We start from the raw sequence: 17044 nt of genomic DNA on the forward strand, positions 1-17044 counted from the left end.
CTCCTATGAATAGCAGGAGAAAAAAAGTGCAAAATCGTTATTTTGGGGTGTAAACGTGGAGAAATGGCTCTGGACCATAGGGACAGCTCCCAAAGGACAAATAAACATAAAAAATTATCTCAGAACACCCCAAAAAAGTACTTTAGTTTGGTGTGCGAAAAAAAATAAAAAAGGGGGGGACAAGCATAAAAACTAGGGAAATAGACTTCTTGGGGTCTGCAAGGATGGGTCAGGTGTTTTTAGGATTGCAGGTGCGTTTTTTGACGTTTTGTAAAAGTTCACTTTAATGACACAAAAATATGCTAGCACCCATTTTCAAGTACCCCAAATTTGACTGGGCTACTTATTTCCACAGAAAAAGTACAGCTTTATGCCATTCTTCACCACTTTTACAAAGACGCTAATAAGAAGCAGTTAGTACTACTTAAGTACCGCAAACACTTTGAGTGACAGCGCCGTTTGTGGGTGGTGACAGGGGAAGGAGCTTGTGAACGGGGGAGTGGATGTGTGAACGCAGGAGTGTCTGAGCGTCAAAACGGAGTTTAATGAGTGTGCATAATTAGCAAAGTAGCGTCATTGAACACGTCACTTGGTTGTATTCTACCTGAACTGATCGCAGTGCTTGTGGTGGGGTAGGGGCTACCTCAAGCGCTGCGTGCAGCTCCGATGGGTCTCGATGTTACCGATTAATCACACACTTCCTGGAGATGATGTGTGCTAAGAGAGAAAGGTAGGCAGCTTTATACTCCTGCGTTCGCTCACTGCCGTCGCCCTCTAAGAAATAGAGGGCGTCCTTAAGCCAAACAGTGCGATAGCGGGATATGCATACCCGGCCCCTTTTGGCAGCGAGTGCAGCTTAGCAACCGGGACTGAATCAGGCCCACTGGTCTAAACAACTTTTTGTATACAGATTCATACTCAGTCGCACACAGTGCATTCTCATGAAGAGGCGGTCTCATAAAGAGGTCCATCACATCCGATTGCAGCCAAGACACATTTTTGGGCAAAAAAAGATGCTCGGTGCAAGCCAAGTTGCACGGGACCTGGCGCATCCGAGACTGGGTGTTCAGCACAACTGCTGCAATAGTGTATGAGGACATATCTGTAATAGTTATGTATTAATGTTGTTTGTACAACTGGAAGCTATGTGAGAGCTGTCATCTTTATGGTGGAGGAACAGCATCAAATTGTTCCAATTTTTAGCCTTCTGTCTTATAAATGCACATTTGTTTATATTTTATGATTATTGATTTATAAAGTATCAACCACTCTAGTACTATACAGCAAGTTATACATACTGCTTATTATAGCAGTTATGAATATGTAAGATGTACATAAATCTAGCAGATCGTTCAGTTCAGCGCAATGCTGAATAGCCCCCAGGAAGGAGTTCCCTGAGCTATACAATTCACTGCGCTGTTAGCCCAACTACAGGATTTCTTCTCGCTCCCTCCTGATGGTGTGAGCAGAAATACAACTAAAGTGCCGGCCACGATGCTGTTTTTCAGCTTAGTGCAGGGCTAACAACATCATGGCAGATGTTAGTCAGAAAATACTGGTTAGCGTGCCTAAACACCCGGCTAACCGGCACATCCCGCCTACGTGAAAAAAAAGGGAAATAAATGCACATGATTAAACCAAAACATAGTTGTGTCATTGTATAAGTCACTGTCTGTAACCTGTTTCTTTGTGTTATTCATTTTAGGTTATAGAGAGAGATTACACAAACTGGGCTTGTTAAATAAGGCTATTTAGCACTGACTTAATTAGTATGTGGAAATAATATCTGAGGTAAAAAACAAAACTTTAGTCAATAATAATTTTATGCGAATGGCATAACCACATGTACTAGAAGGAAGAGACAGGTTGGACAAATAACGGGCAAGATTGTATGGGAAAGCATCCAGTACCAGAAACGCTGTAGGGGAGCAGTAGATGATGGATCAGAGCACTGCTGATGTGGCTGATGCTAGGAGGAGAACAATAGGAAGATGGCCCTGCCCAGGAGAGCTTTCATACTAAGTGGAAAGGGGGAGAGCAGTTGGAGAGTGAACTGGGAAGGATTTATGGAGAGGAGAGGTAGAGGAAATGAGTCATGAGGAGGACTGGTAAGCTTTAATAAAATTATGCGTTTTAGGGCATGTTTTAAGAAAGCTGTCTGTAAGGCGGTCACTAGAATTATCTTTGAATTGTATGGTGGTCACTAGGATGCAGTCTGTATTGGGTGGTGATTATGGCCATTAGGATGCTTAACGTATTGTGAGCAAGTAAAAAAAACAACTTTGAAAGTCATATATAGGGGTGACGCTATACTCTCAGACATGAGGGATGCTTCTCTAGCTGTTAGGCTTTGTATATAAAGTCTGCAAGCCTGGAACCTGCTTGACAATCTAATCGTTCTAGGAATGTTTCTGTAAGCTACTCGTTTTTATATGCAAGCATATCTTTTTTAACGTGTGTCACATCGAGCAATTGTATGAGAGGAAATCTTTATTCATAAAAGGGAAACTGTGAGTTTCTAAAACAGGCAAAGTTTCAAGTAGTCAAATATTCTAAGACTCATTTGTGTAACTCCTCAGATCAGCCAGGTAGTGTATCCGAGCTTTACAGTAGTACATGTGGAACTGAAGTGTTCCCCCAGTACAAAGAAGTTTTTACACTAAAACTGTGAGAATCTTAAATTCCTTTCTTCTGCTAACTTGCATTTCATCATTTGGCAGCCTGACATATTTTATCGGAAACGTTTGGTGGAGGAAGAATAATGATCTAGGGCTGTTTTTGATGGATTGTCCTGGACCTTTCTGTTCCAGTGAATGGAAATCCTAATGCTACTGTATACAATGCAGTGGCGTAACTTCATCCCTGAAGCCCGGAGGCAAGTTATCATCTGGTCCCCCCCCACTTCCGAATATGTGACTAAGTTTCTATTGGGTCTATTTACTGAAGTAAATCTGCAGGATATCCCCCAAAAACACTTTTTCGGACGTGTCTCACTGGCATAAGAAGCTGCTGAGGAACAGCAACACCAGCAGGAAAAGGCTATATATCAATAGATGGAAGCGGCAACTGATGGTCTGACACAGAGCCCTCCACTAGTATATGGTCATGGTAGCTTTTCAGGTGTCGGGAAGAGGTGCCATGTATTCAGCAGCCATGACTGTATACTCCGGGTACATATTTACAGACCTAAGTGGGGTGAATATATTGTGGGCGATGGAGGAAGTGCCCCCTCAGAGCTGTCGCCCGGCAGCAGGCGCCTCCAATGTCTCCTATAGTTCTTCCCCTCATACAATGACATTCCAGAGAACTTTGTGGTAACATTTTGGGGGAAGGGCCTTTCCTCTTTCAGCATGACAAAGCAAGGTCCCTCACAAATTGGTTTGCCATGTTTGGCATTGGATAACAGACTGGTCTGCACCCTCAATCCCATTGAACACTTTTGGGGTGAGTTGAAATACTGATTGTGAACAAGGCCTTGTTGTCCAACATCACTGACCGACCTCCCTAATGTTGTGAATGAATGAAAGAATACAAATCTTTGCAGCCCAGTTCCAAAATCTAGTGGGAAGCATTTCAAGAAAACTGGAGGCTGTTAAATTAGCCAAGGTCAGTCTGTTGGCTGGTACAGATTGCATGGAGGTACTCTATACATGAGCATCCAGAGTGGACTTACATTGCCATTCCTGGGGTACAGGGTTCCCTTACAGCATCAGTAACTACCTGTTGCTCCTCTCACTGCAACCTAGTAGAGTAACTTGCTTCCACCACCAGGCTCCTACATGGACACCTGCAACTACTTATTCCACCAGGCTCCTACACTGGCATCTGGAACCACTTATTTCTGGGTATGTGTGTGCACGCTGCTGCAATACCTCCTAGTTGGTGTTGGCTAATTCCCCTATGGCGACTTACTATAGTCCAGTGCTGCTTTTGGAAGCAGGCAGAGAGCTTGCACTTTGAGGCACCAGCCCCAACCTCTTCAAACCAATTAAGATTAGTTCACATTTATAATCTTGCATGAGGAAACGATGCCTTCCAAAAATAGATTCTTGTCAATTGAGCTATAATCCATCAATTGAGTTCATCCTCAATATTTACCTAATCTAGTTACCTGTTAGGATTTATCTGAATTGACAGCATTATGTCGATTGAGTCCATCTTTGAATATCGGGATTTAAACAGTAATTTGACCTCGCACGTAGTAATCTCCTTCCTTATTTAAGACAACCATTAGAAAGCTCCCAAATACAGGAATACCAAAAGACAAAGGCACCACTGCTCCAGAGCAAATTATTTAATCTAATCTTACGTAACGTATTATTAGCTGTATCTGTGTGGCTCCGTAGGCTTCCCATTCCATACTACTTTGCCAGTACTTGAGTCTCCCATATCCGAATTAGTTTTTTGGTTTTCGGACTACCATCGGTAGGGGCGGGTGTCATGGAATGCCTGGCGGGTGCTGCAGGGGGAGGTGTGCTGCATTGGGACTGGTTTGGAGGCAGGAGTGTGCTTTTGGGGGGGGGGGGGTGGTCGGCGGGCCCGTACTCAGCGCCCACATCTCTAGGGACGTCAAGACTGCCCCCGACATATAGAGGTTTTTTGGAATATTTACGTTTTTTATAATGTACAGATATGGGAGTCTCCTGTGTATACGCTTTCTAAGGGCACCTAGATTCTTAGAAATTTTTTTTTATTTTTTTTTTTTGTAAAAGTGCAGATTCAATATATTTTAAAAATGTTTATACCATTCTACAACTACACAGAGCCACAACCAAATTGCAGCACTGGACATTACTATTACTGCCACCTAGTAAGCAGAACATGTTATTAAGATTGCACATCCATAAACATACTTTGTATGTTTATGGATGTGTATTCAGGCCATGTTAGATGCAGACATTTCCCCTTGATGATGCCGCAGCCTGAAAGCTTAAGTGCGTGTGTCGGGCCCCAGCCACAGAGCTCAACTTTATTAATGTTTATGGTTTTGGAATGACATTCTATTTAAGCACATATGGGTGTGATTTCAGGTGTCCACATATACACTATATGGGCAAAAGTATTTGGACGCCTGACCATTACACCAACAGGGACTGTAATGACATTGTATTTAAATACATATCCTTTAATATGCAGTTTGTCCCCCTTTTGCAGCTATTACAGCTCCCACTCTTCTTGGAAGGCTTTCCACAAGATTTTGTAGTGTTTATGTGGCAATTTGTGCCCATTCATTCTGCAGAGCAGAGGTTCCCAGTCACGGTCCTCAAGGCTCCCCAACAGTTCAGGTTTTAGAGATATCCATGTTTGAGCATAGGTGATTTAATTAGTACCTCAGTCGATTTTATTTAATTACCTGTGCTTAACCATGGATATCTCTAAAACATGAACTGTTGAGGAGTCTTGAGGACCACGTTTGGGAACCTCTGCTGTAGAGCATTTATGAGGTGAGGCACTGATGTTGGACGAGAAGGCCTGGCTCGCAATCTCCATTCCAGTTCATCCCAAAGGTGGTCGATGGGGTTGAGGTCAGGGCTCTGTGCAGACCAGTCAAGTTCTTCCACACCGAACTCATCAAATCATGTCTTTATAGTCCTTGCTTTGTGCACTGTGGCACAGTCATGTTGGAATAGAAAAGGGCCTTCCCCAATGTTGCCACAAAGCTGGAAGCATAGCATTGTCCAAAATGTGTTGGTATGCTGAAGCATTAAGATTGCCCTTCACTAGAGATAAGGGGCCTAGACCAAACCCTGAAAAACAGCCCCATAACATTATCCCTCCTCCACCAAACATCACAGTTGGCACAAGGCAGTCAAGCAGGTAATGTTCTCCTGGCATCCGCCAAACCCAGTCTCGCCCATCTGAATGCCAAACAGAGAAGCGTGATTATTTACCCCACAGAACACGTTTCTACTGCGCCACAGTTCAGTGGCGGTGTGCTTCCCGATGCTTGCCTATGGACTTGGTGTTGTGAGGCTTAATTCACACATCCACTAGACAATTAAATAGAGCGATTGAACAATAATGATATCGTTCAATAATAGTTTGCACATCGTTTAAAAAAATGTCTAAAACGACCAGCGATGCACGCTCCCGCTGATATTTTTGACATCTATCATTGGGCAAACATGCTGGTCAACCTGACGATAATGTCAGGGTCAGCATGTTTGCAGATGATTGATGTGCCTACACTGAACGACTGCTCGTCCAGTGTAGGCTCATCACAGACTGACAAACGACTGCACGATTACAATGTCGTAATCGTGCAGTCGTTTTCATGTCTTTAAGTGGATGTGTGCCTTTTACATGCAGCTGCTCGGTCATGGAAACCCATTCCATTAAGCTCCCGCCACACAGTTTTTGCACTTACATTAATGCCAGTGGAAGTCTAGAACTCTTCAGCTATTGAATCAGCCGAGTGTTAGCGCCTTTTACACACTATTGGCCTTAGCAGTTGTTCACCCCAATCTTTTTGATTTTACGTGGTCTTCTGCTTCGTGGCTGAGTTGCTGTTGTTCCTAAATGCTTCCACTTTCGAATAATATAATTTACAGTTGACCGTGAAATATCCAGCAGGGATGAAATTTCACAAACCATCTTGTTGCAAAGGTGGCATCCTATCACAGTACCACGCTTGAAGTCACTGAGCTCTTCAGAACGACCCATTTTGTATCACAAATGTTTGCAAATGGAGACTGCATGGCTAGGTGCCTGATTTTATACAGCTGTAGCAACGGGTCTGATTAAAACGCCTCTATTCAATAATTAACAGGTGTGGCCAATTACTTTTGTCCATATAGTGTATTTGATCATGTAGAGTGTGTGTTTGAATATAGTTTTAGCAATCTGTTACTTTGAAAAGCAAAGAGATTACTTTGTACTAGAGATGAGTGGTTCAGATTCTGTGAAATCTGGACCGCTCCGAACACTGGGGATCAGAGTCCACCTGAGCCACGGCCTGGGTTCTCCCGGTGACTTGGATCCCACTTGGAGGCCGAATGTCCTCCTCCCGAAGTCGGATTCTCGTGAGAGTTGGTTTCTATATAAGGTGCCGCGACCGGCTCTCTGCGTCATTTCACTCGCATGCTGCTGAAAGCTGCGCACTACTTTGCTGTATTGGTTGTGCAACTGCTTTGTCTAGACTCACAACAAGTGGCTGACTGTGCTGTTAAGTGATTGTGTATGGGGCACGCTGCTGTATGCTGCGCTATACTCTGCTGTATTGGCTAGCTATGCTGTGTCCAGAGTCACAAGTGGCTGGCTGTGCTGTTTAATGTGACTGTGTATAGGGGGCGCAATGCACGCTGATGTATGCTGTGTTATACTCTGCTGATTAAGTGGCTGTGTCAAGACTAACAATATTAGAAATGAACCTCTATATACCCCTACCTATACCTTCTGAAAACCTTCCTATAAACCTCTAAATACAACGCTAATTGCGTACGCAGTATGACCGCAAATAAAGACAGGAGTGGAATCTGTGTTTCCAACGCACAAGTATTATTCAGGTAAAAGTACAGTCAGTTACACGCAATCTATACATACATAATTTAGGCGTAAAAAGGAAATAATACAGACCCAAGTACAGTATACATACGCTGCGCCTCCGGACCCAGAGATAGACCTCAGACTAGAGACCCCTAGTACATACAACCTTCAGCATGGACTCCTAAACCAGTATATGGGCACATGTATTTATTCCCCCCAGACTAAAGCAGGACAAAGGGGAAATTTCCTGCTGATATCATTGGTTCCCAGAGGAGAAGCATATGTTACGGCACATTTAACAGGTTGTTTCAAATAGACTTTCCCTGCCTCTAACAGCCGGAGTCTTTCTGGTAACGCCTCCTGTAACATTTCATCAGCTAAACATTTCGTTGTTTGTAAGTTCTGCGATCCGTAACGTGAGTTTGCATGATGCGATCTCTCCACCGATAATACCGGGATGCTGTAAAAAGCGTATGCATCAGAACGAGACCAAACACACCTTGCTTATCATGTATAATACCTTAGTTATCAAAAACCTTTATTTCTTAGCATTTAAACTAACTTAACCAACTTGAATCATACATTTTGATGCTTATGGAACCTTATGTGTGAATATGAAATGTGTGAGTATTCGGGGTTTGATATAAAGACATATTTAATGTGTGTGTGAGGATATGTGCCTTGTTTCTAACATTTTAGCATGCTGGGCCAGATAGTTCTACATATCCTGTCAGCAGGCCCTCCCACCTTTCCTGTGTCATTGCAGGAAGCTTGCTTATTTATTCTAGCCAGACCACCCGTAGTGAACAAACACTATGCAGGAAACTTATCTACCGAAGCCAGTTGTCACCTGGCCACTTGCTTCATATGATAATGGTCACAGATGCCTTCGCATGATGCTAATGGTATTATCGCCACATGTACTAAAATGTGAGTTTATCTAAAATGGCGCTTAGGCGGCCATTCGCAAAATGGCGTCTTGCGATCGCATTTCTAAAATGGAGTCTTGCGGCCAGTCGCAAGATGGCGTCGCTGTGATTGAATTTTAAACTGAACTTGTCTTACTCAATTATTCAGCTTCGACAAGACTCACAAGTGGCTGTGCTGTTAAAGTGACTGTGTATAGGGGGCAAACTGTACGCTGATGTATGCTGCGCTGTACTCATGCCCATCTGCTCCAGTGTGTAAAAAAAAAAAAAAAGTTAAATATTTTTTTTTAAAGTAAACCAGATGGGCTCCCCTCTGTGTTTCCTGGACTGGACGTATCAATTCTATCAAAATGAATATTTTGCCCAGACTGCTTTATTTCAAACGATCCCAATCGCTATACCGACTAAATTTCTACGCACCATTCAGTCGCTATGTGGTACTTTCATATGGCAGGATAAAGAACCTCGTACTCGCAGAAATTGTCTAGCTAAATCCTCTATTAACGGTGGTTTAGGCCTCCCTATCTTTGAATGTTATTATTTTGCTGCGCAGCTTAGCCATATTATGTCTTGGCATCTAAACCCTGGACACAAAAAATGGGTGGATATTGAAAGCGATTTGATTGGGGACCAGAGAGTGGGTTTTCTCCCATGGCTCCCTCCACATCTGAGACCAGCCTCTGTGCATACTGTTCCATGTGTTAAGGCCACTTTGAGTATTTGGGACAGAGTGAATAAACGCTTAACCTTAGTCGCGTACCCATCCCCCGTGACACCCCTTTGGGGACACCCTCAGTTTCCCTTAGGTTGTGTTGGTCCCTACTCGCACCATTGGGTTGCAGTGGGTATCACTAGAGTTTTACATGTTGTTGGGGATTTTGCCCCTCACACTTTTGAGGAACTGTGCGAAAAATATGGCTTGCAACCAAAATACTATTTTGCATATTTACAGTTAACTAGTTTTATCAATTCCCTCAATAAGTCACGATCCCTCAGGGAAGTTGGCTCCTTTGAGTGTTTCGTACTCACAACTCTGGTCCATTCTATATTCTCTATTATCTGGGTCCCCCCCTGAATTCAAGGAACCATTTGAACTAGCATGGGAGACTGACCTGGGTAGGAATCTAGATGATGAGGAGTGGTCAGATATTCTGCAGTTGGTCTCTAAGACATCTATTAACACCAACCTTAAAGAAACTGTTTACAAACTTTATACCAGATGGTATATGGTTCCTTAAAAACTTCATTCCATCTACCCATTGTCATCAGATCTTTGTTGGCATCAATGTGGACATAAAGGCTCCTACTTCCACATATGGTGGGACTGTCCACTGATTTCAAAGTACTGGGATGAAGTTTTATCGCTTCTAGGCAATATCTTCAGTTCTACACCTATTAAAGATCCATTACATGTCTTGCTATGTAAACCATTTCCTGACACTTCTAAACCCTACAACAGACTATGTGGTCATGTATTTAACGCTGCTAAAGTTTTGATTGCTATTAACTAGAAAAAAACAAATTCACCCCCCCATGCCTGCATTACTCAATAGAATCTGGTACACTGCTTCCATGGAATATATCGCTGCTCTCCTCCATGACAAAATACCAAAATTTCATGAAGTATGGAACCCCTGGTATTTGTACTTCAATCGGACCCTTCCAGGTCAAGTTTGAACTTTTTTATTTTGAATTTTTTTAACTATTATCAATATTTACTGTTTTTTTTTTGTTTGATTTTTTTTTGTTCTTTCTTGTTCGACTCTGGTGTCCCCATCGTCGTATCCGTTTTCTCTTATTTTATATTCTTAATTGTATTTTCTAGATGTTATTGTTTGTTTGTTTTTTTATGTAAAATTTTTTCAATACTAAAACCAAGAAAATAAGGTAGTTTTGATTTTAGAACTACTTTTTTTTTTTTTTTTTTTTTTTTATGGCTGTATATCATTTTTTTTTTCTTTTCGTATTTACCTGTTACCTACCTTTTAATAAATAGAGAGATTGAAAAAAAATTAAATGAAAAGTTTAAAGTAAAAAAGAATAAAAAATAAAAAGTTCAAAGCTTAAAAAGTAAAAAAAATTTTATTATTATTCTTTTTTTTTTTTGGTGCTGTATACAAGCAATGTGACTCCTTTGGCCATAGCCCACTGTGTATACAATTAATGTTACTCTGCTGGTCGTACCCCACTGTGTATACAAGCACTGTGACTCCTTGGGCTGTACACCACTGTGTATACAAGTACTGTGACTCCTTGGCCCGTACCCCACTGTGTGTATACAAGCACTGTGACTCCTTGGGCCGTAGCTCAGTGTGAATAAGTACTGAGACTCTGCTGGCCGTGCCCCAGCATGGGCCGTAGCCCACTTTGGAAACAAGTACTGTGACTCTGCTGGCCGTACCCTGCTTTTGGCCCATGGTCAATTCCATTTTGCACTACTTTTCATTTCTGCCACTGTTATGTGGCAATGTTTCATAGATGTGCTTTAAACTGCGGAGTTTGTGCCGATGCTCTGTAGCTTAGTAACCGGCCAGTTCACTGCTGCCTTTGGCCAATAATGGTGAAAACAATATTGTGAGATGGTCTAAATTGACTGGAAATTAATGCTATTGAGGTTAATAATACTACAGGAACAAAAAAAAGCCCAAATTATGTGACTTTTAGTTTTTTTTTGTAATTTGTAAAAAAAAAAAAAAAAAATCTAAATCCAAAACCAGGCACGACGGTTTGGCAAATCCAAATCCAAAGCCGGACGACAAATCGGAGCCAAATTCAATTCCAGCAAAAATGGTCCGGCGCACATCTGTACTTTGTACATGTTTAACATGATTATCTGAGAATACGGACCTTTTCAATGTATGCGTAATATAGAACACTGGAAATGAATTACACTGCTACTATATACACACTTGATTGTGATCACCTTTAAATGAACATTGTCCACCGAAGACTATTGCATAATTGCTTGATATATAAATTAATCTATATTTGATGAAATTAGAATTTCACCTAAAGGTGACATATTTTTTATTTTTTTTTATTTTAATAAATGTAAACAAAAATAAGAAAATTGTTTGGTCTGAGCAGCAGTGGTTCTAGTTCAGTGTTATTAATTTGGTTCAATAAATTACTCTGGTAGCCTGTGATTTTTATTTTCTGTTATCTAAACCTCTTTCTTTTCTTTCCTCTGCAGCCCGTTTTATGGTGAAGATTTTTACTTTGAAATCCCAAGACCATTCCACAACTTATCCTTTTATATCTATGATAAGAGCCTTTTACAGCGAGATCTACGGATAGGTGAGTAGATACTGGCAAATGACATCCACCTCGTATGGGGTTACTAACTGCAGAAGGCAAGATTAAAGCTGCCACCTGTGCTTATAAGCATTTCAACTGTGTGTGTGTGTATGTATATATATGTGTATATATATATATATATATATTTGTGTATATGTATATATATCTCAATACAAAATACCTTTTATCTTGCGCTGAAAATTAAGCAGCCCCTCGAATTGGAACCCCTGTTAGTGGGCCCCAACAAGCAACATACAATAAAAAAAGATTTGAGGGTGCTAATTGACACTCAATTAGTCAGAAAGTCTCTTAATGAGGTGAAATGTCTTTCTTGATATATTCTGGTTCCTAGGACCTATTTAAGAGAGGTTTTTTCTTGTGAAGTTAGAGAAGATGCCCCTTACGTGGGTGAGCTGTAGTTTCTTGGAATTAGACCTTCTCACCCTTGTTAGTAGATTATTAGTTTGTTTATTCTTGATAAAAAGTTTTTTCAATGTATAAAAAAGTTTTCCTACATGAAATGAAAATATCCAACGCCTTGGTGAGGTAGATGTATTCACACCATCACCTCCTAAGGATGTAAGCTCAATGGTAGGAAACCTCACTGTTGGAGGATGGATCACAGCATCAAAAACAGACCCTACGCGTTTCGTCCCTAGCATGGGACTTCAGGAGTACAATCAAAATTGGCAAACGATAAATTGGACAAATATTCCACAAATTGGTAAGGGGAACAGTGGTCCAAATGTGGCCAAAAATGACTGCGTATCAGATTGAGAGAAATACTCCGCAAATTCATGCAAAGAATAATTTTCCAATTGTGGTTTTAGATCCACAACAAATGTGCACAAACGAGAATCCTTTCAGAGGTAATGGCACAGTGTTTTAGTACTTCTCTGCTTTTGAAGAATGTCTACCTCCTGCACCTAGTTAAAACCCATGATATATTTGAAAGTTTCTATCATGTCCCCCCTTTCTCTTCTCCAGACTATATATATTAAGATCTTTTAGTCTTTCCTGGTAAGCTTTGTGATGTAGGCCATGCACCATTTTAGTTGCCCTTCTTTGTACAGTGTCTAATATATTTATATCCTTCTGGAGATGTGAACTCCAGATCTGAGCACTGTATTCTAGATGAGGCTGTACCAATGATTTATACAGTGGCATTATTACTTCTTTCTCCCTGCTACTGATTCCTATCCCTATGCAACCAAGAATCTGACTTGCCTTTCTCATTGCTTTGTTACAATGCTTTAACTGCCTTTAAGTCACCTGATATAGTGACTCCTAGATCCCATCCCTCCTGTGTAGTTTCCATTATATTACGCTTAATACTATATTTAGCTTTTGGGTTCTTGAAACCCAAGTGCATGATTTTGCATTTTTTAGCATTAATCTGTAGTTACTAAGATCAATGATGGACAAAATAATCCTGATATACTCCATGTTAATTATAGAGTTTAAGTGAGGTTCTTAGTACATGTTTGGCCAAACATGTTTGCCCATCCACCACGTCAAGGTGAACCCCATAAGATGGGTCCCTAACATCCCTAATACTAACACATGTTAACTTTATCCAGGACCTACCTGTAATAGTTCCCATTCTAATATGTAGACAGAAATGCAGGAACCTGATCTGATGATTAAAAACACCTAAGGGCAGATGGGTGGTGTGCAAATTCCAAATAGAAGGAGTCTCGTCCTTCAAGTGTACAAAATATACACAAATATAGTAGTAAGGGAGGGAGGGGGCCTTGGACTGCACACCCTAATTTTAAACATAATAGGAGGTGCTGCCATGCGGAGACTTGTAGTACAATGCAGGGAACATAGAATGCAGGCACACGCTCTGGGTACTATGTTCCCTGCATTGTACTACAAGTCTCCGCATGGCAGCACATCCTATAATGTTTAAAATTAGGGTGTGCAGTCCAAGTCCCCCCATATTCCTCTAGTCTACCAAGATCCTCCATCATTTGTCTTGCCCCGCCAGGTGTGTCTATGCCTGTGTGTCTATGCAAAAAGGCATACTTTCCCTTTAATACCGTTTTTAATATATTTGTTGGCGACATTACAAAGCACATGTCCAAGTACAGAACCTTGGGGTACACCACTTGTAACATTTCCCTGCACTGCACTCCATTTACTACTGACTCTCTTCCTATTCTGCAACCAAATTCTTATCCATTCAACCATCTTAGTCAAAAGCCTTACTAAAGTCTAGATAAGCTACAACTACGTCCCCCCCCTTAATCTATTACTTTAGATAGGGGTGTGTGTGTGTGTGTGTGTGTGTGTGTGTGTGTGTGTGTGTGTGTGTATAGATATCTATCTATCTATCTATCTATTAAATATTCATAGACCAAAAGCCTTAGTTTCACATGTCCCATTAAGGCTTCTTAGACATGATCTGAAATTTCACAAAACCTACTGAATTTGTGCTACTCAAACTAAGAAAAGCAATGAAATTACGATCATTAAGGCTGACGCCTTAATGGATGTGTTCCTTGCGCAATCCAGATATGGTATGCCATCACACCCTGTGGTTAACTGCAGTTGCTGTCACTCACAAAATGGTGGAGCAGCTAATTCACAGAATTGTGTGCTCTTTGGAATACACACATGCAGTCTTTACAACTGAGGTTTGAGCAGTTATGTGGCTCCCACAACCCATTCAGTGCCCACAATCTTCCCCTTCGATCACCACAACAATCTCACTGGCTTCCAATATCCTTCTCACTCCATACATTTATCTGATTTCAAATACACGTTCAGCTCTGTCTATGCATGTACACTTTAGCCTCCATGCTGCTATATATTCCCCATTCCCTACTGCTGTGTGGCCTCCAAACTCTGCTAGCCTGTGTTCCCTCAACAGCACCAATCTGCTTTTCCCCAGTCGCACCGCCCTGCATCCGTGCTTTCTCCACAGCAACGTTGCTGTCTTACTCTTATCTGTGGCACTCTTTCTTCCTTCATTCCTTCATCTGCACTACTCTGGTCCCCCCAACCGTGCAACTCCTGGGGGGGGGGGGGATAGTAGAGTCAGAGTTGCACGGTATTTACCTCAATATCATTTATTTCCACTTGGTTCCAGTCAATTTTGACCACCTCACAGCTCACTATATTGTTTTCATCCAGTTTAGGCTTAAAATTTGTACCAAGCTAGCTGGCTGACTAAGCTAAGCGGCAGCAGTGGGCGGCACAAACATGTGGCAGTTCAAGTTCCAACATGACACTTCAGGAAACAAATGTCTTTATTATGAGGGAGTTGGAGTATGTATGTAGTTGAAGGCAGGGCAGGGACAGGAAGGGTTGATTGGTAGTAAATTTTATTAAATTTTTTGATTCCGAGGAAAATTTATGATGGAGAGGGGGAGGGGAGGAGGCATTTACAAAAAAATATTTGACACATTCACATCAGTCCTTGCCCCAGAAGAATCCTTGATGGCCATGCCTGCTGCTGCTGGGAGTGGATTTTCTCATCCCAGAAGGGGACCAGGAAGACTTCTAGTAGTGCTTTCCACATGAAAAAGCGTTTGCCAACCTGTACAGGGACATTAAAGAAAACAGTTAGTTAGTGGCTTCAAAGTGCCACTTAACCAGCACAGATATGTGGAGAAGCGTAAGATCTATGATTTAAGGCAGGGGTAGCCAATCCTGGTCCTTGAGAGGTACCAACAGTGCATGTTTTCCATGTCTCCTCACAGAATCACAAGTGTAATAAATAATTAGCTCCATCTGTGGATCTTTCCAAATCTGTTGGTGAGTAATGAATACAACTGTGCACCAGCTAGGTTATATCTAGACGCCTGTCATTTTCCCGACGCCGGGAGACAGGCGCCCGGCTTCCGGATCAAAGGGATGCCGGGCGCTGCGAGCAGATAGCCGCGGGGGGGGGGGTTAGCTAGCGCACCCGGGGGGGACTTAGGGTCAGGCACCCCCCTGGGAGGGTTAGGGTTAGGCTAGGGGGAGGAAGGGTTAGGGTTAGGCACCCCCGGGGGGGACTTAGGTTTAGGCAGCGGGGAAGGGGGGGTTAGGGTTAGGCACCTCTAAGGAGGGTTAGGGGGGTTAGGTTAGGTTAGTTATTACTTACCTGAGGACGATCAGGATTTCCAGCGCTGCTGGGCTGCCGCTGCCATGATCTGTTCATCTGTCGGGCTGCCGCTACCGGTATTTCATACCGATTCCGTGAAAGATGACGTTTTGCTTCGTTCGGAGCTTCAAACTTGGCGGGAAGATCCGAGCCGCTCATTTCTAATGCAAATGAGTGTGTAGACCCATAAGCAGCATTCAACCTGTATAAAAGGCTTGACTGTGCCTGAGTTTTATGGGAACTAGAACAGCTTATTGCTGGTTTTAATGCTTCTTTGTTATGTTGAAGTTATGAATGGGAGTGATAGTCCCACCTTTAAAGTCCTGTTAGAAGGATGTGTCAGGGCTCACATGTTTTTAATGTTAAAATTCTGAATGCCCTTATGAGCTAAAGTCCACCCTACACATGCTTTATGGGCTCAAATTTCTTCTAATTTGATTGCATTAGGCTAAATATGGGAAAAATAACAATTGCCGGGCACAGATTTCACTAGTATCTGAAGGCCTCTTATGTGTTTAGTCTAAATGCAGAGGAGGGGTAGGAGGGTGGCGCCAGAACGATTTTATGTTTCCCCCCAAAAAAATCATTCCGACGCCCCTGGAACCCAGTACTGTAGTAGGATCATACCGCGCACATCAAAGAACAGCAGAGCATGACTTTATATACCGAAGGAATCACACAGAATTTTTTGGACGTAGGCGAATTTGCATTTCCATGAACTGGACCCAGTAACATTTAATGAGTTTCATTTAATTTTCTATAATCCATTAGCATTGGTGGCAGTTTGTCTAGACATAGACTTTTTGATTTATTTTGTAAAAACACAATCTTACAATTTATTCTCTGTAAAGGCTGCTTTGAAATGTGACTGTCAAGATGTCTGTATTCCACACGGTTTTAAAAATAACGAGGAAAGGGAAGGGATTTGCGGGTTATGGTGCATACACACGATCAGATTTTTTCTTCAGATATGGACGATAACGATTTAAAAATCGTTCAGTCGTTCATATCTGATGGAAAATCGTTCATATCTGACATGCCTGAACGATGGACGATCAACGATGCGCGTTCCCGTTTGTCAGATAACGATATCTGACATCTGATGGGTTTGCAGTCAGACTTGGACGATTCCATTCATTTTAATGCAGTCAAAAATCGTTCAATCGTTCAAATCGTTCAAATCGTTCAAAACTTTGGTCAAATCGTTCAAATCGTTTAATCGTTCAGTCGTTCATCT

General features: G+C 41.9%; 1 protein-coding gene across 2 annotated transcripts in view; it reads left to right on the forward strand.

The window, feature by feature from the left end:
- RASA2 (RAS p21 protein activator 2) overlaps positions 1 to 17044 on the forward strand; it is a 175159-nt gene that overhangs the window by 38805 nt on the left and 119310 nt on the right. For both annotated transcript variants that reach the window (XM_088466606.1, XM_088466600.1), the window contains exon 3: positions 11608 to 11711. In XM_088466606.1, the coding sequence (XP_088322732.1) occupies positions 11608 to 11711 (104 nt within the window). The remainder of the gene's footprint in view (positions 1 to 11607; positions 11712 to 17044) is intronic.

The sequence above is a fragment of the Taudactylus pleione genome, unplaced genomic scaffold, assembly GCF_031769625.1.
Source record: "Taudactylus pleione unplaced genomic scaffold, aTauple2 ptg000066l, whole genome shotgun sequence".
In the NCBI taxonomy this organism is placed as follows: domain Eukaryota; kingdom Metazoa; phylum Chordata; class Amphibia; order Anura; family Myobatrachidae; genus Taudactylus; species Taudactylus pleione.